Source organism: Cydia strobilella, chromosome 22 (assembly GCF_947568885.1).
Source record: "Cydia strobilella chromosome 22, ilCydStro3.1, whole genome shotgun sequence".
NCBI lineage: Eukaryota > Metazoa > Arthropoda > Insecta > Lepidoptera > Tortricidae > Cydia > Cydia strobilella.
The window spans coordinates 949,124-973,544 of NC_086062.1; the positions used below are offsets into that span (position 1 = coordinate 949,124).

A 24,421-nucleotide genomic window follows, 5' to 3' on the forward strand; every position below is an offset into this window, starting at 1 on the left:
ACTGACCTAAGTAATTTATTTTATGAAGGCATGTTTATTTTGCTTTAGCCAGTTCAAATAATACTTTCTTAAATGCTCAATTAGTATTCGAACTGGCTGATCTTCATTTGCAATATTGTAGGTGCTAAATAGTATTTATTGTAGCCATTAAACATAGATTTACGACTAGAGACAACTATTTAATTTTCCAGTTGTGATTCACGTTTACATTTCCAATGTGCTGCACTATTTCAGCTAAACATTTATTCATGATTGTCCAAGAAATTTCGAGGAAACACCGCGTAAATGGTTGCGAAAATTATTCCTTGCCCTATTTCCAGCAGATTAAAGTAGGTAAAGTAGATTAAAGGTAGATTAAAGTAGGTAAGGTAGACGAAGTGCAGAAAGACCTCAGCGAACTCGGCGCCGTCGACTGGACAGAAACGGCTTTGGACAGAGTAGCATGGCGGTCTTTGGTGTCGGAGGCCAAGATCCGCTTCGGGTCGTCGCGCCACAGCAGTAAGTAAGTAAGTAAACCAGATGACAACAAACCTAAATAAACATACAAGATCGTCCCTAACATTAAATACATATATCCATCAACATTGCAATCTAATCTACGTTTAGGTTGGTTACTTTATATAATAAAACGTAAACGGTATGGAGAATACATCGTGACATTGATGACTCAGGGGTTCGTCATTTATTAGAGATGCCGTGGTTTTTGCCGAATACCGAATATTCGGCACTTCTCTCGGCCGAAGCGCCGAATATTGGCATGACATGCGAACATTTTAAGGAAAATTATTATGATGACTGTTCCGCCAACATAGCACACAGCGTTTGCTAAGATATATTTTTTGTTGAACAGAATTAATGAATGTAAATCAGACACATGATAAAAATAAACTTTGTAGGTAATCAACAAATGCTCAAAAAAGGGTCTTCGTATTTAACGGCTTTCCGAATACATTTTTGGGTTAATTGTGATTTTTTTCTTTTTAGGTAGATATTCGGTATTCGGCCGAATAGTAGGCAATGTTCGGCTGAATACCGCGAATAATCTTCAAAGTGGTCGAATAGGCCGAATCTCGATTAGTCGCCGAATATTCGTGGCATCTCTAATATTTATAAATAAATAAAATTGATCATGAATAAAAGTGATGGAAAAATACATACATACTCTACACGGAAAAATCACGTTCAAAATAACGGATCAAGCCCGCAAATAGCAAGATTTTGGTAACCGATTGCGTCACAAGTTGACATTCTCGATGGAATAGCGTTTAATATACGCGGCCGGCCACATCTCGCGCGAAATCCAGCAGATCTGCCAAGCCCAATTTAATGTATTTCTGTGTAATAATTAGCATCGTTAAATAGCTCTGGCAAACAAGCTAATTCTCACAAACAAAACATCTTACCGTTCAGGAAGATTTAAAAATTAAATCACTGACACAGCACTAAAAAAAGCACCTGGATGTTTATGAAATTCCAATGCACTTTCCGATATTTGAAAAAATTCTAGCGATAACAAATGTCACAAGATGGCGGAAAAAATGCCCGGGAAAGTTATGAAATTGGCGGGAACTCGCGCTCGGATTACAATTTCGTTAAACGAGTTCGTGTAATTTATTAACGATTTTATGTGTCCGAATTTTGGCTGGGGCTAATTTTTATCGCAGGAGTCTGCTCTGCCAGCGAACATACGTGACTACTGACCAGCAAGACTCACGTGGTGGAATATAAAATTGAGGTGGCACGGGTAAAATGGCGGTGCAGTATATTTTTGAATACGAGACATAATTCATGCGCGCCCAGTTGCATGGAAATAATAACCTCATAAAATTATTTTTAGGTTTTCACTTATAATTAGGTTGCAGAAGTTTCGTCACAGCGTTACATATATTATGCCGGTACGGTGTCATCATCATCAATCTAGATTAAGCTTTTGACGACACTTGCAAAATTTTGCCTACTTAGTCGCGTAATATATTAGGTAAAGCTAAAGTCCTGTTTTACGACTTCTATTGAGCAATATTCGTATTCTCACTTTCTTTGGACACACGTCGATACGATACATCTACGGAACGACTTGTGGTGCAAGGAAAAGTCGAAGGCAAAAGGCGCGGTATTACCTAGCGGTAGGCCACGTACCAATGCGTTGGTCAGACTTAGACAAAAATGCACTCAATGGACCGCTCCACGGATGTAAGTACAAGAAGGGCTACAGTACGGGCTGTACGGGAGAATGGCGACGGATTGTGAAGCTTGCCACCGCCCCTGATATGACGACCACGACCGCTCTGACAAGTGTGACGACAAAGAAGAAGAAGAAGAATTGTGCAATAATGGCAAAGTTGTTAACGTAGGTTACGTAGGTTAGATTTAAGTATTTTGTATCGTTTTGTATTTTACTTTTATATTCATGTTGTAAAATCCTAACCTAAGAAAAATGATAATAAAGAAAATAAGACATGATTGTGGCGAGATGTTGGGGAGTAACGACCCCACGGCCACGGACCCGAGTGTCCCCGAGAGTCGGTCAGGGTCTCCGTCTCCGGCGTGTCTTCGTCGGTCGGAGTGGACCCCCAAGGGGACCCGCAGGACTCTCGGCTCTGGCTTGCCTTCATTGGCCGTCCAGAGAGGAGTCGTTAGAGCTATATGCTCCAGGGGGGAAGTGAACGGTGCATATAAGACGCGAGTTGGCACAGTGGCTGTTAACATCAGTCACTGGGTAGAAAGCGGCGCACACCTCTCGACACCCCTGAGCCGCTCACACCGGTGTTGCTCATTATTATTATTATTTTTATTTAATTTATCCAAAAAATTCAGTACATTGAAAAACAGCGAGCGAAAACCGCGTACGGTTTATCTGCCGCCATTTTCGGGCGTCATTTAATTTTCATATTTCGAAAGGATGGCAAGCGATTAGCACAGTTAAAGTGGTGGCAGGCGGGCACTTGGCGAGAAGGAACAATGGACGAATGGTGGACAGGGTGCGTAAAAAGATTCAGTTTGGAGACCATCAACTAGATGATGAGATGATATCTGGGTGGTGAGACGACATTAGCACAGCACCGAAAAGAGAAAGCAGTCAGCAGTGTGTGGATCTGTATCTGAATAGTATCTGATAGTGGCTGAATAGATAGGTAGCTTACCCACAGATTAATAAATAGTTACTACGTAACAGATACATCATTCCCATACTAAAGCGAAAATACCTACGCTATAATAGCCTACAAAATCTTAATAATAATACCTGCTGCTCAGGACGAGAAGAAATGTACCATAAGTACGCGCACAAAGAGTCGAGACTGCCTTGCTCGCCGTGCGAGTCACGTGCCAACGCGTCATCGTAAAGAATGCGCTAGGGTTGTACTGTTACTTATGTTATTATTGTAATAAAACGAATGTTGCGAATAAACCATATTTTTTATTAGTCAATCAAATATAAAAACAACCTGACTCAAAAAACTCCTTAATTTACGATTTACCTACTTATCTTCAAAGAAATAAATGGTGACAAAATTCATAAAGATAGATTTAAAACACTACTCACCTTTCTTCGTCTCTCGGAAATGAAAAGACGACAAATTTTCCATTGTTTTTTGACTTTTACACCCATCTACTGCACAATAATTACGTGGTTTCGGCATTTCGAAGCGTAGGCGCGGGAAACGTGCGGTGCGAGCGCTCAGGCGGGCGTTCGACGGCCCTCTGTCGGTTGTATCATCGACGATATGCCGAGCGGTAGGCATATAGCGCGTGGCCTTGAGCGAGTGAAGAAGGCCTGGCTTACCTAAAAAAAAAAAGTGTGTGCGTAATGTTTACGCGCGATTGAAGTAAAACATCTTTGACGATGACGTTTATCGCTATGTTGGCACTTTGACGTGTGTCCTACTATCCTATTGTGCGTGTGTCACTACTGAGCGTTACTTCCGTCAGAAAAAAATCTGAGTCGCGCCTAAAGAAGTTTTACTTCAAAAATTGTACTCCTATTTTAAAGGCCGGCAACGCACTTGCTACCCCTCTGGTGTTGCATCAAACATCAAACATTTATTCAGCAAATAGGCCACAGGGCACGTTTACTTGTCAAATTTTTACAAGCAATAAAAATAACGAAAATTACAAAATACAATAACAAAGATGGAATCATTGAAATGAAATATTAGATACTTGGTAAGAGATGTATCCAGTCTCTAAAAGTCGAATTACACAAAAAAAACAGACAAAACTAGACTTGCTTAATTGTTTTAAGATCTAAAAGTATCTAAGTGTCAGAGTTATAATAGCAGCGTTTTACCTAAAATAAAACGCATATTAAAATACTTACCTCACTGGAAGCTTTATAATTGAGAGAGCATATCTGTTTCCGTCGAATTATCACCAGTCTAGTGCTTTATTTGACTCTTGTTTCCGGCAACAGTGGCGACACCTGGCGGACCGCGCCATTTTTACACCAGGTAAAAGATGTCCGGTGAACTGTTTGTCATTGGCTCAATTTCACCAGGCAGAAATTAAATGAAAGCTTCCAGTGAGGTAAGTATTTTAATATGCGTTTTATTTCAGGTAAAACGCTGCTATTAAATTACTTTACCGTCACTGGAAGCTTTATAATTGAGACCTGTTTGTTATCGCCTGGTGTCGCCCCTTATTAGATTAATTCTAATGTATTATAGCGCCAATGTGATTGATTAGTATCTGAATTTATGATGACTGAAATATATGATACTGAAATATCGATTTCAATTATTTTATTCTTCGAACAGATAATTTTACACTTAGTACTTCAAATGTAATGATTTATAGTTATTCCTTATTATAATTTATTTATGTACTTATTTTAATTGTATAATCTTGCCTGAACGATCAGGTACAATGATTGCAACCAGGCACAGTGCCTGAGAAATCAAATTTACTTTACTATTACTATATTATATAAATCAATGATCGTAATACCTATACAGAATTAAACTATTGTGTGACATTTGTAGAAGAAATACTTGTTCTTGCTACCTGTCTCCTGTAAAATCGCTGGAAATGTGTTATGTGATTGCCAGTTTCCACGAGCCATAATGTCATCAAGGGAATGATTTTCCCACCAACTTTTTGAAGCTGCAGCTGATCTAATACTACCTTGGGCAGCTGCTATGTTCGCTTCTTTAAACAAAGTTTTTATCTAATTAGCAATGATCGTCCGTGAGGCTGGCTGCGGCCGATTCTTGACACTTGTCATGAACAAATTAAATGATTTATTTAGCAGCATTACGTCTGTCATTTACAAGTGATATGGTTCTTTCTATCCAAAAAAGGGAGATTTTGCATACTCTATTACTCGTATTTGCTAATAGTTTCCAACCTGACTGCCTGTAATTACTAGTCTATTTTTGAGCCAAACTGTGGCCAAAAAATGATACATTTATCTGATCTTATACAGTTGTCATGGTCAATCGTAAGCAAGGTTAAATTATGTATGCGCCTACCAGAGCACAGAAGTAGTAAAGTGGCAGTATGACGCATTATTTGGAAAGCATTGTTAAAGAATTATCAGTTAATCAACATCCCAAAATGGGGGTTTAGTCGTTTTAGGACATGTTAAGGAAATCGACTTAAGAATATGTTTTATCAGAACATGTGAATTCAAACAACTTGATGTTTCAGTGTTACACAATGTAGAAACTTGAACTTGTGTAAAAGTATGGTATTATACTGATAATTTATTTATTTGATGTAAATCCGATAAAAATTGTGCTAGTTTATATATATATTTGTACATGGCAAAGAAATCCAACGTTGCCAAGCTCAAGCTTTTTTGTAAGTTCTTAAAGTCATTTTTCTGCAAGAATTGTTAAGCAATGATAATTGATCTGAGCTCCATGACTAGCGCCTCAGAGTATACTTATACAGAGTATACTTCCAAACCTCGAGAATCATTTCCTCGACTTAGGGAGGTGGCAACCCTGTCGACGTGTCGATGAGATTGAGATTCTTCCGCAGGTGTCTCAGAGTAAGCGGCCTTGCTAGCGCTCGGGCTTTGAGATCTGCCCGCCAGAACATTTTTTCCCTAGCAAGGCATCATTACCAGAAATATCCCGGTCGATTGGTTCAAGTGAGCGAGGACTATGGACATCAGAAAAGGTGGTGGGAATACCCACGCGAGTGGATAGTTCCACGGAATACTGAATGCGTGGTACATCGCTTGAGGGTCTTTCAGGTCTCGGGATACATAATATTGTGTACCATGTGGGCTGTTGCCGAGGCGAATAGATCCACCACCGGTATTTCCCACTTCGCAAAAACTGTATCCACGCAAGCCGGTAGTAAAAGCCATTCCGGCGGTAGGTGACGACGCGATAATTGATCGGCTTGACAATTGTACTTCCCCGGTAGATAATGTATGCTAAAGTGTATTTGATTTTGATCTAGAAGATCTAAAGTCCGATGGGTTATGTTTACCAGGGCTAACGATTTCGATCCCCCTTCTTTCATTAGACGGGTTACGGCCGTCCTGTTGTCGCATTGTATAGGCATCAAACTGTGATGCAACAGGTGAGCGTAACCTTGAAGAACATGAAGGATAGCTAACATTTCTTTCTGATTGCAATGAAGGTTCCGAAGCTCCCGAAAGAGCTAGGTCGTTCAACTGCGACCCGGACATCGGTTTTAGAAAATTGGTGGGGAGGGTGATGTAGAGTTGTTGACGCCTGTCAACTTTATACCCACCAATTTAATCGCTCGACACACTTTGCGGTATTAGGAACGATGTGTTCGATGGGTCTGGCAGGGTGGAATTTACTTACCATCGATACTTATGAGGGTTCGATAAAGATTTTGACATGATCTAGTAGTATGGCATTTTGATGGACAATCAGAAAATCGTCTAGGTAAACTACAATTCTGACATTCCATTGTTGCCGCAAGGTCTGAGCAACCCAATTTGTCAGTATTGACAACGTTTTTGTCAATTTTGTCAGTATAGAAAATACACTTGGCGTACGTGCGTGCAACGTGAGACTTGTACGTGGAACGTGGAAGTATATTATGATTATTATGGCATATACCTGCACACCCCGTCATTTGGTTGAGGAAGTCGGGTATCCGATGCATGTTTATGTGGTGAAACGGTTCGACCAGTATATAAACCGTTTAGCGCTTTCAAGTTGAAAATTGGTCGAGCTGATCCGTCCGATAAAAGGAAAAGAGGAGAAATGAAGCTTGGTGACGGTTAGTGCTACACTTAGAATGCCTTGAGCCTTCATTTTGGGCACGGAGCATCATTGACATCATTAACTATATATTGACGATCGGTCTGCAGTGGGTAGTGACCCTGCCTATGAAGCCGATGGTCCCGGGTTCGAATCCCGGCAAGGGTATTTATTTGTATGATGAACACAGATATTTGTTCCTGAGAATCCTGAATCATGGGTGTTTTCTATGTATATAAGTAATAAGTATGTGTATTTCTATATATGTATATATATCGTCGCCTAGTACTTATAGTACAAGCTTTGCTTAGTTTGGTGCTAGGTCAATCTGTGTAAGATTGTCCCCAAATATTTATTTATTTATATAATTCACCACTAACCTCTGACAGGATTGACTCGTTATCAGGGAAAGCAATTTTTGAGGCAACGTTTGTTTTTAAAACAATTATTGTCTTGGCAAAGAGTGTTGACATTGCCAACTGCAATATGCTTGCGAAGCTCACCCATTCACTGATCACTATCCATTTCTTAAAATAGCAATGCAAATAAATAAATATTAATTCTAGTGCACAATTGAAGAAATTTTCTTTTGACACAGGAGTGTGATGAAAGGGGCCTGATTTTAAATTGGGATACACCAGAAGTGGTTATGCAAGGAATGGTATGCGATACCCTCGTATTAACTTTAATGCAATAGCAAATGAGACAATGGGAGCACCAGAAATACTGGTGCTCCCATTTTCTTCCACTGTATGAGGAAGTGCGCTACCGGCCTACTTGAAACGGTTCCGAGTCATGGTTTCTGCCGTTTCTGGTTGCCTTTGTAACCTCTACTGGAATTTCCTCATCCTCTAGTACTTACCTCCACGACCGGGCCGCGAGCCTCAATTTTGAAACTACGCTCTTCCACTTGTGTGGTAAGCAAGGTGGTTTTTTTGAAGGTTGACCCAAGGGTAATTTGGTTGTTGACAATTTTGCCAATGACATACACTCCGCGAGGGTGCGTCGGTACAGGTTTGCATATGCGTATTTTGCGAGGAAAAGTACCCTGAGCTCACATTGCACTGAATTCCACGCGATGGAATTGTAGGTTTTTGTATGCCTTGCCCCCGCGAGGGGCGGCTGTTAGGCTGATTTGCCTTGGTAATATCATTATGTTTAAGAGGCCAAACATGTTTCAAACTCCTCCTGCCTTTTCAAGAGGTGATGTAAAAGAATCAGCATCAAAAATGTTAGTTGTGCAAGGGGGGATTTTGTTTACTAATGCCTTGACAAGTGGCTCTTTAATTTGGCTTGTAATGGCCTCTCTGCGTATTTCAATAGCTTCGGCGCGGTAACCACAAACTAATTGCAGAAGATCAGAGGAAATCTTTTGTAAATCGAGCTCATTAACTAGTATTTAATTCATAAGAAAAATTTCATACTTTTAGCCCACGATAAAAGACTACGAAATCTATCTTGAATCGCCTGTTTTTGTTTCAAAATGGAGTAGGTAATAGCTGCATATGATTCTATCAGCATAAGCTAGATGGCGTAAAGTATCATACATGTTTACCTCTTCGTTTGTTTCCAGGTCTATGAAACCTGGAGTATGATTGTAAAATTTTTATATATCAGAGTATCTACCCTCAGACCATGCTGCGCTTCCCAAGCGTTGAACGTCAAGAAGCATTTTAAATAAAATACTGGAGTCTTAGGGACCGAAGGTTCCTTTAATTTCGTTTCAATATCAAAGTGAACGGCAAATTTAAATTTGCGTCTTGACTCAGCGTTCGTCAAAAATGCAAGCGATTGTATAATTTCTCACAAAAAGTATAATCGGATAGAAAGATCTGCAAATAAAACACTATAGTAAACTGGTTAATTATTTGGCACAATAATTTAAAATGTAGGTAGTGGTCCGAACAGAAAAACTGTTAAAATATATGACCACATATTCATTTTACTAATATTAGAAATCAAGGTACTTACGTGACGTGGTCACTTTTTACACTTAAATTCACTTTAATTAATATAACGTATTGATTTACGGAATCACACGTAACAATTTCATTTCATTTTTTAAAATTTAAATTGTAATGGCCGCAGGGTCAGTGAGCCTGACTCGCTGCGGATTTGTTGTTTCGACGGGAAACTGAATGCCAATGACAAACAGTTCACCGGACATCTTTTACCTGGTGTAAAAATGGCGCGGTCCGCCAGGTGTCGCCACTGTTGCCGGAAACAAGAGTCAAATAAAGCACTAGACTGGTGATAATTCGACGGAAACAGATATGCTCTCTCAATTATAAAGCTTCCAGTGACGGTAAAGTAATTTAATATATATAATAAAAAGTTTCTATTTTTTATCCGAATGGATGAGATGCCAATTGTTTACGCCCCGTAGCGAACGAAAAGCTAATGTCTCTGTCGCACTAAATATGGAAGAGTGATAGAGAGATTACCGTTTCGTTCGCTACTGCGCAAACGATTGGCATCTTGGCTAGGCCCACTGGTACACCCAAGGGCCTACCGCGAACCACGTTCGACGTGTTGCCTCCCTGTCACACTTACGTACGAATTTACAAGTGCAACAGGGAGGCAACACGTCGAACGTAGTTCACGGTAGGCCCTCCGTACCGTAGTCGATTTGTGTCTATCATTCAACTTTCTAGTTTCTACTGCCATCTAGCGGCGAATAGAAGAACTAGGTATTAGTAAATCAATTTGCTTGTTTTAGGGTGGTATTCCACTTATTGAATTTCTTTGTTCAATGTGCATTGCGTCTCACTCTCTCATCAAGCAAAATGTGAGACGCAAATACACATTGGACCAAGATATTGGACGGATGGAATACCATCCTAACACATGCTGCAAAGACCTATGAGCATTTACGGGATTTAAATAAATTTAATGTCAACACCATAACCACGGTTAACAGGCTTTTAAAAATAAACACAAAACTAGCATGTCTTTGTCCTATCAAAAAAACACTGTTCTTCAGTCTGTAACCGTTTTTAACAGCGCCCTCTGTTGATAATATCACGAACTAGCCCTAGGCAAGTAAGTTTCAGACACTTAATTAACCGCAAACAGAAAAACATTATCAAATTACTTTTAAAATAGTTTAGCAATAAATATGTTACTTATTTATTATTTTGTTCTAAGAATTATTAAAGTAAACAAATTACTGCTCTTTTATAAAAATTACACAATAACTGTAAAAGGAATACGCCTGCGAAACGACATTCCTAAGTTGTCTATCTCTCTCCCACTAACGCTTTATTAATTGTAATCGATATACGTCTGTCTCTGTCACATCAAGTGTGTATTTATTAAAACTCGTGTATGTGGGTGTGAAGCTGAGCCGTGAAGTGAAACGAATTTCCGGCCCGCATTTTAAAGATTTATGAGTGAAAATCACATAAAACTAGTGCTAAAACCCAAAAAGTGCAGTGTACTAAACATTTGGAACAAGTAACTATGAAATTAATTAACGTGTCATTAATTTAATTAACATTCCCCCACATAAACAGCTGTAGTTGTGTGCTTACTCACTTCACTTGTTGCACTTATCGTACTTTCAAAAAGTTTATTCCATTGAATAATATACCCGTTTTCGTGAGAATGGTAATCTGTTATCTTGATTGAGTTTATCTAGAATTGAAAAACAGTTTATGTTATCTAATTAACCGTTATAACAGTGATACGGGATCGTGGGACCGTGTGTTTTCGTTTTCCGTTTGTACGTTACGATGCACCTGCAGTGCAGATATTATGTCGATTGCTGCAACGCACCGAGTGAACAATCATGACACGGTTGAACGCATAAATAATGAAAATCCTGTTAGTTACCCATGCTTGTTGTGTTACGAGACAGGTGAACGCGATCGTACAAGTTTGTGAGGAGTCATCAAGATACAAAAATGAGTCATAAGTGTTGTTGATTGGAATGCAGATTTTGTTTTGTTTTTATTTGTGCCGAATGCGTCACTTAAAAAAAATACTGGCTGGAAGCAGGCAAGATTTATAAAAAAAGATATTAAAAAGTATACAGGCAATTTATGGTATTTGGCCTTGCGAAAAATGAAGTGCTATTTTTGATATTTCACAAGAAAAAGCAGTCCTATATCAATGGATTCAGACAGGCTGTCTTCAGCAAATATTTCAACACACAGTTCAGGGACAGCGGGCACAGTAGGAGGATCTGTAGTGGGAGTCAGGCCCGGTGAAGCGGGGCTTAAAAGAGAAGATGAGGATGAATATAACTTGGGACCTTTGCCTCCGATGTGGGAGAAGGCGTTTACACCTTCAGGAGAGGCATATTTTATAGAGTAAGTAAATTTTCTAGAGTAACTTCTTACTACTTTTGTGCACTACTTCAAAGTTAGTGTTTCACACAGTTATTTTTATACTTAAAATATTGATGTTACACAGAAACTAACATTGTTAGACTGGTAAGCTTTGTTTACATTATTCGTGTAAAGCACACCAAAATAGCCTATGAATTGGAGTTATTAAACTTATGAACTAAGTAATACATTGTATAGATAGATTTTGTTGCTGAATAGGTTTTGATAGGATTTGTAGTAAAATATTGTAAAATTACGACAAAAAGATATACAATTTCACAGCGAAATGTTGCATTTCAATGGTTAGAATAATTATACCACTTTGTTTGCTACAAATGCATGCAGTAAAAATGCATACAAATATTGCCACAAAATAGCCCACTCATACCATATTGCATTTACCATAGTTGAAAGATTTTTTTACCAAAGTCATCCTTGGTTTATACTGCCTATATTAGGCTGTTGCCGTTTCTCTTATGATTTGAATACATAACTAGAGACCTACCCCGGCTTCGCATGGGTAGTTCAACTAATTTACACAAAACCTTTACAAATTATACATATAAACCTTCCTCTTGAATCACTCTATCTATATAAAAAACCGCATCAAAATCTGTTGCCTAGTTTTAAAGATCTAAACATACATACATACAGAGCGGAAAGCGACTTTGTTTTATATTAAACTCCATACAATAAGCTTCCTTAATAATCTGTCCTTTAATATTTTAAAATTCCCTTGCAGTCACAATACCGGCACCTCTCACTGGCTCGACCCTAGACTTGCTCGGGTCCGAAAACACTCTCTAGGAGAATGCGGAGAAGACGAGCTGCCATATGGGTGGGAGAGGGTCACGGACGAGAGATATGGCTCATACTATGTGGACCATATCAACAGGCGGACGCAGTATGAGAACCCGGTGCTTCAGGCTCGGAGGTTACGAGGTAAGAGGAAAAATTGAAACAATTTTTACTAACCTCGGCCAATTTGCATTTTAAGTCCAAACAAAGTGACTTCCTTTGTTGTTCGTTATCAAATTATGCAAGGCCTTATTGCCCCTTATCTATTTCTCATTACATTAACCTACTTAGCTCTATTCTGTTCCGCATTAAAAAAAGAGAGAATCAAGCCAACCTCTTCCTTGTTTTCATTCTTGACAGTGGTTGTGATCATTCTTTTTCCTTTTGATCAACATACCAGCCTTATATCGACCACTGCTGAGCATAAGCCTCTCTTCGAGTATGCCACCTATCCCGGTCCTGAGCCAATCTCATCCAGACGTGACCCGCATTCTTCCGAAAGTCGTTCACTCAACGAGCCAACAGACACTAGGTTGCTTTTGATATACAACACTAACACTTTATTTAGGAAAAACCTGCATTTTTCAGGTGTTATGATTCTTGGCTACGTCCTTTATGGGTTACGTAACTTTATGGGTTGCCAGTTACACTCTTGCGAACCGCTTGCAACCAACCAGGCAACCAGACCAAGGATAATCTTTCATGAAGTCTCTCATAGTTATCTTACCATCTAAACTCAAGCTCATATTTTCAGTGGATAAAATAGGCCCAGAAAATGGAAACAACGGCCCACCAAATGGATCAAGTTCTTCCGGAGAGCTGCGAGGCGAAAGATTCGCTCTCACGCTTACTAAAAGCACACAGGTTAGTTTTGTAAAGATAAGAGAGAAAAATAGAAGGTTAAACATGTGCACTCCCTGGTGTTCCCAATATTTCTTTATGGTTGTGAGACATGGACTAATCGAGCGAAGTTGATCAAGGGTATCAACGTGTTTGAGATGTGGTGTTGGCGCCGGCTTTTACGGATACCTTGGACAGCTATGCGTACTAATCAGTCCATATTGGTAGAGCTACGCATAAAACGCCGGTTGTCAACGATATGCCAGGACGTAAATACTCATATACTTCGGACACCTCTCACGACGCTCCTCAGATACAAATACAACAATACAAATCGTTTATTTACCAAATATATTACAAATTGACATCACAGATTGAACTTAAATCGGCCCCAAACTAAGCGCAGCCTGTATCTCGGGAACCGGGTAAATAGAATTTACTGAGAGATTTTAACAAAACTGACAAAAACTACAAAAAAGTGCATGCAGGAAAATACAATCAAAATAAAGCATTCAGGAGACACATGCTGCGTAAGTGGAATTTATATTTGAGGAGTGGTGTGTGTGTGTGTGTGTGAGTACGTGTGTGTGTGTGTAGGCATACGCTACCTAAGTATGAATTATTTCTTCTGTCTGATCGTAAGACTGAGAAAGAAGCCATTTCTTAGTTTTTAATTTTAAGATAGAGAAAGACATAGCCTATGTGTGTTACAGTATGGAATTTCTTACAAATAATACTGGACGGCTCGAGTTGAGGCGGCGCCGGTCCGGTGCCAAGCGGTTAAGTGTGCGACTACCTTAAGGATACTCACCTGACATTGACACAAACCTTTGTTTTACTGATTATTATTATTTTCAGGGTCTGGGCTTCACATTGATCGGTGCTGAAGGTCTACCAGAAACAGAGGGGTATCTACAGATACGCAGTATTGTACCTAACAGTCCAGCATGGATTGATGGTAAGTCTGTACTCGATTCTTTCCCTCTTCATTGTAGCGATTCCCCGGTTGCATCTCAGGCTGGGCGCAGACGCACGGAATTTTCATTGAGTTTCCGTACGGAATGACGGTGTGAACGGGACGTCGCTATACATATTCATAGTGCTGCACATATATAATAATGACTTGAATTTTGACCATCCTAAATAGCCGTAAGGGATAGTGCCATACATTAGAAAGAGAGCATGATTCGACCCTGAATCGCTGTCAAACTTCGGGTTTGTAGGAAGTGTCCTTTCTGTACGGTAGTAGTATTATATATTCTGTGCTAATATAGAATGAATTTGCCAGGAGCCCTGCGACCCGGAGACGTGGTCGTGGGAGTGGGGGGGCGCGGAGTGCGCGGGTTGTCGCACGCGCAGGTGGCGCTCATGTTCCAGAACATCGCGCCGGGCTCCAGCGTGGCGCTGCATCTCGTCAGAGGTAATCAAGTGTTAACTAACATTAACACTATTAACTATTACTGTGGACCTTTTGTCTTTGCAATAAGATTTACGAATTGTCAGTTAATAGTGTTCACAAACATCCGAACCTTCATACGATGCAAATTCGCTCTTTTCATCCTAACAGGCTCACGTCGGTGTAGCAAAATATTTCGGAAGATAACAACACGAGCGCTGTAAAGGGTTCGAAACGTCGGGATATATTATAAATTCAATATACGCGATATAATCCGTTTTCATAGTTTTATTTCATGATAGCTTTTGCCCGCGACTTCGTCTGCGTGGACTTAGTAACCCCAGCTAGAGTAAAAATATCGCCTATAGAAAGTCTTATAGCAATTATTCAATTTGAGCATATTATTAATAATCTCAATTCCATCCCGCTTTTTACTTTCTTAAGGGATGATTTTCGGGATAAAAACTATCCTATGTCCTTCTCAGGGACTCAACCTATTTCTATGCCCAATTTCATTTAAATCGATTCAGCGGTTTAAGCGTGAAGAGGGAACACACAGACAGACAGACAGACAGACTTTCGCATTTATAATATTAGTATGGATAGTATGGATTTTCATGAGTAACTATCGCGGTAACCGAAGACAATATTATTTCGAAAGTTTTTTTCCGCAAACGCTGTGCTCGTGTAATAAGACTCCATACCAAGATTTTCAGAGACTGAGGTTCAAATGATGAGCGTTCTTTAACTTTGACAACGCCCTTTCATAGTCTTGGGAAATCACTTTTGAGGTCGGTAACTTTCTTAGCGCCACTAGCATCATCCCGGGGTTAACCGGTTAAACCTAGAGTTACCATGGTTACCAGTACAACTTGACACTGGGTTAACGGGTTAACCCCGGGTTAGTGGGATGGTGCAAGTGGCGCTTAGAACATTACACTGTCAGCATTACTTTCAGTTTCATTCAGAAATCTGTTTTTATTTGTTTCCGCAGGGTATCCCCTATCCTTTGATTCTGAAGACCCCAACACCAGGGTACTCAGTACTCTTGCAGTAGATGCCACCACCCCAGCTTCTTCAGATGCTGTGGCCATGCAACAACTGACGAGGGCCTTAAGAACAAGGTAAGAAACCCGTTTAATTTTAAAATGTTATTTGAAGTTGAAACTAGGTACATAGGGTCCCAACGCGCATAAGTTGTTTGCAGAAATCGCGAAGCGTCTGGTTGACGTAACTGGTGACCGAAGAGCTGGCGGCTTCCTCGCACAACGTATCAGCATTGCGATACAGCGAGGAAATGCCGCCAGCATCCTTGGTACAATGCCTCAAGGGCCTGTTTTAGATTTAAGCTAGTTATTAATTTCGTTACCGCAGTACTGTATATATCTTGTATGTAAATAAAATAAAATAAACGAATAATGGAAATATTTTTGCTCTAAGTCTACTTTTAGTCACTACGCACATGATTTCGGAAATTTAGATTTCCAATTTCAAGTATACAGTGCTAACGACGCGATGTCACGTAGTGTTTAAAATACGCCATCCCTTGGGCGACTTTAGGAACGTTAAAGTTCTTTCTGGGCTTTTAAAACGTCTGCGGAGACGCGGTGCGGATGAATAAATTTAGTAATTCTGACATATCAGGAAACGGTTTAAACACTTGTTGACCTTGGATATCACTGGCTATAAGATAATTTATTAAGATTTTTCAACAGGTTCAACCTAGATTCTCCATCGAATACCAGCTGTGGGCGCGACGAGGCGGACACGGCGACCCCTAGTCCGGGACAGCGGAGACTCATGTCCCGCTCCTTCGACCTCGACGCTATGAGCGATCAGCGGGATCAGGGACAAGCACAAGGTATATACATAATGTTAAGGGCTACCCCTAGTCTGGTTTTTAATGTTTTAAGGAAGATTTTTTTTTCGCCAGGGATAAAGTCGACAAAGGCCCCTCTTCTGGTATAATTCGATAGATTTATAATTGAATGTGGTTTTACAGAGCAGCTGAGCAACAGCGCGCAGTCGGAGGGCGGGTTGGGCGCGGGTGCGGGTGCGGGTGCGGTTGCGGGTGCGGGTGCGGGTGCGGGCGAGCTGGTGCTGCGGCTGCGGCGCGGCGCGGCCGGGTTCGGGTTCACGATCGCCGACAGCGTGCACGGACAGAAAGTTAAGAAGGTACCCCACACATTTTCTTATTATACATATTGTACTCGCAACTTTGTCGGCTCGACGTCGTCAAACTGCCCCTACAGCAATCACCTTTATTAAATTAAATTAAATTAAATTGTCATTTATTTTAGGCCTAATACACCCATATGTGTTAGTAACTCACATAGCTAATAAAAATAATGTTAGTGCTATTACAAAACAAATTAACATGCAAATTAACTAATGACTAGGAGCTAACTTAGGGCTAGGACACACCGGATGAGCCTAATAAATCTAACATATCACCACAAATTATCATCATTTTTGACTAGAAAATGCAACAAATAATTAAAACTCAACACAATACAATTCAAATTAAATAATTAAATTAAAAATTCAATAAATAAAATTCAATAATAATTAAAATTACAATTATTACTTACTTGCTCCCATTTTATCTTCTGAAAGGATTAATTCCTAGATATATAGTTCCGAAATGTCTTTTTTCTACTCGTCGACTGTAATAAACTGTCAGACTCCTATTTATTTGTATGAGAAGCTTTCCATATCTGAGTCACGCTGGGGTCGGCGGTCTGCGACTCAACTTCTAACTCCTAGACACACATCAGCAGCCTTCAGAGGCAGTTTTCGTTACGCAGCCACTAGGTGTTGGAACAACATCCCATCTCCTATCAGAAACCTGCAAAGCATTCATAGTTTTAAAACAACTTTAAAAAAGTTTATGCTTAAACATCAATTTAACGAGGAATGCCTCAAACTTGAGACAAGCTACATTTAGATTCAATATAGATTATTATATTTACATAAGTGTATTAAGTATGTACTTACTGCCTTTTTTGTCCCTTCCACAACCGCCACTCACTCTCATTTTTATTATTTAACGAATTGTTGTTTATTTTTATTTTTGCATCTTGTTTGTTTTAATTAATCTTGACGTGTCTTTTATTATTTGTTTTATACTGTGTTAGTATTCTTAGAACTGCACTAGTTCATGGCCCCGACGGAAGATCAGCGCTAGCCCAGCCAGGCTAGCACCATGCTGAGTCGGGACCATTTCGTGGCTTATATTATTTATGTTGTGTTTCCTATGTACGTGTTTTCCTCTTTTTTTGCCACGAATAAACGCTATCTATCTATCTAATAGACGAATTAAAATTTCGTATATCAAACTGTAATTGGGTACTTTTCATGTATGGACTCCCAACTCAACTATAATATTTATTACGAAACTGTTATTAGTCAACTATGAGCGGTGCTTGTTAGTCTCCATAGGCTACGGTGGCGAAAATCGAGAGAAAAACTGTCTTAAAATGTAATTTAGCGCGGAGCAGGTACCAGGGCCTCATGAGTTACGAGGAGGTGTCGCTGACCGACCGCCGGGGCGCGTACGAGTATGAAGGTGTCGAGGCAGCCCGCGTATCTTAGATGCATACTTTTGGTTTGTTTACTTATGTGATTCTACTAGTTTAAAGTATTATTTTTGTTGACTCGTAGAAAAAGTATTGTATACAATAGTGACATAATCAAGCTTTTCAATCTCGTACCCAATAATTAACACGGTACTCGACTGAAAAGTTCTCAATTATGTCACGATTGTATAAACTACTATTATGAACTATTGGCAAAGCCTTTTTCTATTCACCGACTAACCTGCGAATTAAAACTTCATAGTAAACACTTTCACTTTCCTAATATGTGATTTCAATAATAATAATAATAATATTCTTTATTGTGCACAATGAAACATGATTAAATACAGCAAATTGAATGTTGGATATTCAAGAAATAGAAAGTGCTTACGACTCAACTTATTGAACATGTACAAGTTTTTAGAAACAAATCAAATTATTTTATTAAAAAAATTTAATTGGGTTTTTTAAGTAGTCACACTACTATATATAAATTATAAACTATAATATATGTCATATATTAAAGAAAAAGTGACGAAGCCCTCCAGTGGTGAAGGCCGGATTCGAACCGGCGTCTTTAGCTATCGCGGCTAACGCCATGAATCCCTAGCCGCTAGGCCACCTCGCCACGCTCGATCGCTTGCTCGCTCGTGGCGGGGTGGCCTAGGGGTCATGGCGTTAGCCGCGATAGCTAAAGACGCCGGTTCGAATCCGGCCTTCACCACTGAAGGGCTTCGTCACTTTTTTAGGGTTCCGTACCCAAAGGGTAAAAACGGGACCCTATTACTAAGACTCCGCTGTCCGTCTGTCACCAGGCTGTATCTCATGAACCATGATAGCTACACAGTTGACATTTTCACAGATGATGTATTTCTGTTGCCGCTATAACAACAAATACTAAAAACAACATACAACAAACGTGATTTTTTTGCCGTTTTTTACGTAATGATACGAAACCCTTAGTGCGCGAGTCCGACTCGCACTTGGCCGGTTTTTAATCTTTAATATATGACATCTATAATATTATAGTTTTTTATTGAACAGGTGTTGGACCGATCCCGATGTTCCGGCGCGGGGCTGCGCGAGGGGGACTTACTGCTGCAGATAGGAGACACCGACGTGCGACACGCGCCACACCAGCGGGTCGTGCAGGTATATGTTATACGATATACAATTATATTTATCTTACCTTTTAGTATCCCACTGCTGGGCCTAGGTTAGGTACCCACGAATCCCACGCGTTATCTTTAATTTTGCCAAAACTTTCTAAAAACGTACACCATTTTACACACACCAAATTGTTTGCAGGTCCTGAAAGACTGCCCCGCCATGCACGAGACTACGATCCGAGTGTGGAGGCGAAACAATGGTACCGGTAGAGCCCCTCGCAGTCGCTCGGCTACTCGACTCCCTCCTACGAACAGTAAGAAAAACATACAAAACAAGTTACCTACTTCCAAAAAATAATGTCCTTTACCTGACTATGAATTTCTGTCAAGGCCACTCTAAAAATAAGAAAGAACCATAATATTTTTATCAGTACTTCCATAAAAATATCTTTTGAGTACCTATGATTGGTGTATTCATTTTGAATTTTCGGCCCAAATTTGTCGCTTAAAATAAAATTTAAGTGTCACGATGATTGCCCCATGTTTGTAGGTTTTCGCTCATAAAAATGTTCAAAAATATCCCAGCTATCACCTCCTTTGCACCTAGCTACCAAACAGCCTGTATGTTATACGGTTTTAAACCTGAACTAACAGGACCCTAAATTATTACAGCGGCGGCCACTAACAGTCAACTCGGCAGAAGCAAGACGCCCACGGCAGAACAACTAAGATCACCTTCTCTGCATACACAAGACTCGCTGCGGGACAGACTCAATGCTATGGACTCTGGTAAGACTTATATCCAACCGACAATATGTGGTATTTTCTATAAAAAGGGACCTTATTGTCGATGGCGCTTACGCCATTATTAACGATGCTCCGATATAAATACAATGCCGCGCGACGCTGTGCGGCGTAAGCGCCATCGACAATAAGGTCCCTTTTCATAGAAAATGCCCCATATACGCAATGCGAACACATTTTGACGATGCAGTGATCCTGACTGTGAAGCTGATGATCCTGGGTTCGAATCCCGATAAGGGCATTCATTTGTGTGATAAACACAGATATTTGTTCCTGAGTCATGGATGTTTTCTATGTATTTAAGTATTTGTTATTTTCATTACAATCCATCACGTAGTTTTAAAATGAGAGCCGAACTACGTTTTTATGAAAAGGTGCAATTCGGCCGAGCTTGCCGGGGACTCTTAAGGTTTCAGTGAATTTAGTTTGTACAAATGTAATACTAAGCATGCTATTCAACGTATCAGCATTGCGATACAGCGAGGGAATGCCGCCAGCACCCTTGGTACAATGCCTAAAGGGCCTATTTTAGATTTAAGCTAGTTATTAATTTCGTTTACGTAGTACCACTGTATATATCTTGTAGATAATAAAATACGTATTACATATTGTTTAATGTTTAGTATGCTATGAAATTCCAATTTAAAGTAAACAGAAACACTGATGAAAGCCCATAACTGTACTTAACACTTGTTTATTATATGCAGCCATACACTTGTATTATTACATCTGTAAGTAACTTAACATCCCTGTAAGAATATAAATCTTTTTTATTCCATGCTACAGTTTCTTATAGCCCCATAATAGTACATTTTACAACTAGTGTGAAAAGAATGTCTTCTTACCACTAGTACCGAGGTACCACCAAACCAAACCAAAACCAAAAGTACCTATACAGCCCTTGATACTTGAGCTGCCGCAGCCCGCGATACCTTCATACTCGTGCGCGCCCCGGCCGCGGCCGCCGCGGGCCCGGCGCGGGTTGCTCAACGACACCGAGGAGTAACGAGTGAGGCCCCAGTACCTGCTCAAGCTATACAGCCCTTGATACTTGAGCTGCCGCAGCCCGCGATACCTTCATACTCGTGCGCGCCCCGGCCGCGGCCGCCGCGGGCCCGGCGCGGGTTGCTCAACGACACCGAGGAGTAACGAGTGAGGCCCCAGTACCTGCTCAAGCTATACAGCCCTTGATACTTGAGCTGCCGCAGCCCGCGATACCTTCATACTCGTGCGCGCCCCGGCCGCGGCCGCCGCGGGCCCGGCGCGGGTTGCTCAACGACACCGAGGAGTAACGAGTGAGGCCCCAGTACCTGCTCAAGCTATACAGCCCGCGATACTTGAGCTGCCGCAGCCCGCGATACCTTCATACTCGTGCGCGCCCCGGCCGCGGCCGCCGCGGGCCCGGCGCGGGTTGCTCAACGACACCGAGGAGTAACGAGTGAGGCCCCAGTACCTGCTCAAGCTATACAGCCCGCGATACTTGAGCTGCCGCAGCCCGCGATACCTTCATACTCGTGCGCGCCCCGGCCGCGGCCGCCGCGGGCCCGGCGCGGGTTGGTCAACGACACCGAGGAGTAACGAGTGAGGCCCCAGTACCTGCTCAAGCTATACAGCCCGCGATACTTGAGCTGCCGCAGCCCGCGATACCTTCATACTCGTGCGCGCCCCGGCCGCGGCCGCCGCGGGCCCGGCGCGGGTTGCTCAACGACACCGAGGAGTAACGAGTGAGGCCCCAGTACCTGCTCAAGCTATACAGCCCGCGATACTTGAGCTGCCGCAGCCCGCGATACCTTCATACTCGTGCGCGCCCCGGCCGCGGCCGCCGCGGGCCCGGCGCGGGTTGCTCAACGACACCGAGGAGTAACGAGTGAGGCCCCAGTACCTGCTCAAGCTATACAGCCCGCGATACTTGAGCTGCCGCAGCCCGCGATACCTTCATACTCGTGCGCGCCCCGGCCGCGGCCGCCGCGGGCCCGGCGCGGGTTGCTCAACGACACCGAGGAGTAACGAGTGAGGCCCCAGTACCTGCTCAAGCTATACAGCCCTTGATACTTGAGCTGCCGCAGCCCGCGATACCTTCATACTCGTGCGCGCCCCGGCCGCGGCCGCCGCGGGCCCGGCGCGGGTTGCTCAACGACACCGAGGAGTAACGAGTGAGGCCCCAGTACCTGCTCAAGCTATACAGCCCTTGATACTTGAGCTGCCGCAGCCCGCGATACCTTCATACTCGTGCGCGCCCCGGCCGCGGCCGCCGCGGGCCCGGCGCGGGTTGCTCAACGACACCGAGGAGTAACGAGTGAGGCCCCAGTACCTGCTCAAGCTATACAGCCCTTGATACTTGAGCTGCCGCAGCCCGCGATACCTTCATACTCGTGCGCGCCCCGGCCGCGGCCGCCGCGGGCCCGGCGCGGGTTGCTCAACGACACCGAGGAGTAACGAGTGAGGCCCCAGTACCTGCTCAAGCTATACAGCCCGCGATACTTGAGCTGCCGCAGCCCGCGATACCTTCATACTCGTGCGCGCCCCGGCCGCGGCCGCCGCGGGCCCGGCGCGGGTTGCTCAACGACACCGAGGAGTAACGAGTGAGGCCCCAGTACCTGCTCAAGCTATACAGCCCTTGATACTTGAGCTGCCGCAGCCCGCGATACCTTCATACTCGTGCGCGCCCCGGCCGCGGCCGCCGCGGGCCCGGCGCGGGTTGCTCAACGACACCGAGGAGTAACGAGTGAGGCCCCAGTACCTGCTCAAGCTATACAGCCCGCGATACTTGAGCTGCCGCAGCCCGCGATACCTTCATACTCGTGCGCGCCCCGGCCGCGGCCGCCGCGGGCCCGGCGCGGGTTGCTCAACGACACCGAGGAGTAACGAGTGAGGCCCCAGTACCTGCTCAAGCTATACAGCCCTTGATACTTGAGCTGCCGCAGCCCGCGATACCTTCATACTCGTGCGCGCCCCGGCCGCGGCCGCCGCGGGCCCGGCGCGGGTTGCTCAACGACACCGAGGAGTAACGAGTGAGGCCCCAGTACCTGCTCAAGCTATACAGCCCTTGATACTTGAGCTGCCGCAGCCCGCGATACCTTCATACTCGTGCGCGCCCCGGCCGCGGCCGCCGCGGGCCCGGCGCGGGTTGCTCAACGACACCGAGGAGTAACGAGTGAGGCCCCAGTACCTGCTCAAGCTATACAGCCCTTGATACTTGAGCTGCCGCAGCCCGCGATACCTTCATACTCGTGCGCGCCCCGGCCGCGGCCGCCGCGGGCCCGGCGCGGGTTGCTCAACGACACCGAGGAGTAACGAGTGAGGCCCCAGTACCTGCTCAAGCTATACAGCCCGCGATACTTGAGCTGCCGCAGCCCGCGATACCTTCATACTCGTGCGCGCCCCGGCCGCGGCCGCCGCGGGCCCGGCGCGGGTTGGTCAACGACACCGAGGAGTAACGAGTGAGGCCCCAGTACCTGCTCAAGCTATACAGCCCGCGATACTTGAGCTGCCGCAGCCCGCGATACCTTCATACTCGTGCGCGCCCCGGCCGCGGCCGCCGCGGGCCCGGCGCGGGTTGCTCAACGACACCGAGGAGTAACGAGTGAGGCCCCAGTACCTGCTCAAGCTATACAGCCCTTGATACTTGAGCTGCCGCAGCCCGCGATACCTTCATACTCGTGCGCGCCCCGGCCGCGGCCGCCGCGGGCCCGGCGCGGGTTGCTCAACGACACCGAGGAGTAACGAGTGAGGCCCCAGTACCTGCTCAAGCTATACAGCCCGCGATACTTGAGCTGCCGCAGCCCGCGATACCTTCATACTCGTGCGCGCCCCGGCCGCGGCCGCCGCGGGCCCGGCGCGGGTTGGTCAACGACACCGAGGAGTAACGAGTGAGGCCCCAGTACCTGCTCAAGCTATACAGCCCGCGATACTTGAGCTGCCGCAGCCCGCGATACCTTCATACTCGTGCGCGCCCCGGCCGCGGCCGCCGCGGGCCCGGCGCGGGTTGCTCAACGACACCGAGGAGTAACGAGTGAGGCCCCAGTACCTGCTCAAGCTATACAGCCCGCGATACTTGAGCTGCCGCAGCCCGCGATACCTTCATACTCGTGCGCGCCCCGGCCGCGGCCGCCGCGGGCCCGGCGCGGGTTGCTCAACGACACCGAGGAGTAACGAGTGAGGCCCCAGTACCTGCTCAAGCTATACAGCCCTTGATACTTGAGCTGCCGCAGCCCGCGATACCTTCATACTCGTGCGCGCCCCGGCCGCGGCCGCCGCGGGCCCGGCGCGGGTTGCTCAACGACACCGAGGAGTAACGAGTGAGGCCCCAGTACCTGCTCAAGCTATACAGCCCTTGATACTTGAGCTGCCGCAGCCCGCGATACCTTCATACTCGTGC

General features: G+C 43.8%; 1 protein-coding gene and 1 non-coding gene across 2 annotated transcripts in view; both read left to right on the plus strand.

The window, feature by feature from the left end:
• The first annotated feature begins 10,347 nt into the window (after positions 1-10,347).
• Positions 10,348-24,421, plus strand: part of LOC134751572 (membrane-associated guanylate kinase, WW and PDZ domain-containing protein 1) — a 32,038-nt gene continuing 17,964 nt past the window's right edge. Inside the window, exons 1-11 of the mRNA XM_063687031.1 lie at positions 10,348-11,500; positions 12,261-12,460; positions 13,071-13,180; positions 14,015-14,114; positions 14,445-14,576; positions 15,547-15,676; positions 16,268-16,413; positions 16,555-16,727; positions 19,175-19,282; positions 19,439-19,553; positions 19,912-20,028. Coding sequence (XP_063543101.1) covers positions 11,301-11,500; positions 12,261-12,460; positions 13,071-13,180; positions 14,015-14,114; positions 14,445-14,576; positions 15,547-15,676; positions 16,268-16,413; positions 16,555-16,727; positions 19,175-19,282; positions 19,439-19,553; positions 19,912-20,028 — 1,531 coding nt within the window. The 5' untranslated portion in view covers positions 10,348-11,300. The remainder of the gene's footprint in view (positions 11,501-12,260; positions 12,461-13,070; positions 13,181-14,014; positions 14,115-14,444; positions 14,577-15,546; positions 15,677-16,267; positions 16,414-16,554; positions 16,728-19,174; positions 19,283-19,438; positions 19,554-19,911; positions 20,029-24,421) is intronic.
• On the plus strand, positions 18,783-18,854 carry Trnas-cga (transfer RNA serine (anticodon CGA)). Its single transcript has one exon. It is a non-coding gene; the product is annotated as a tRNA-Ser (tRNA).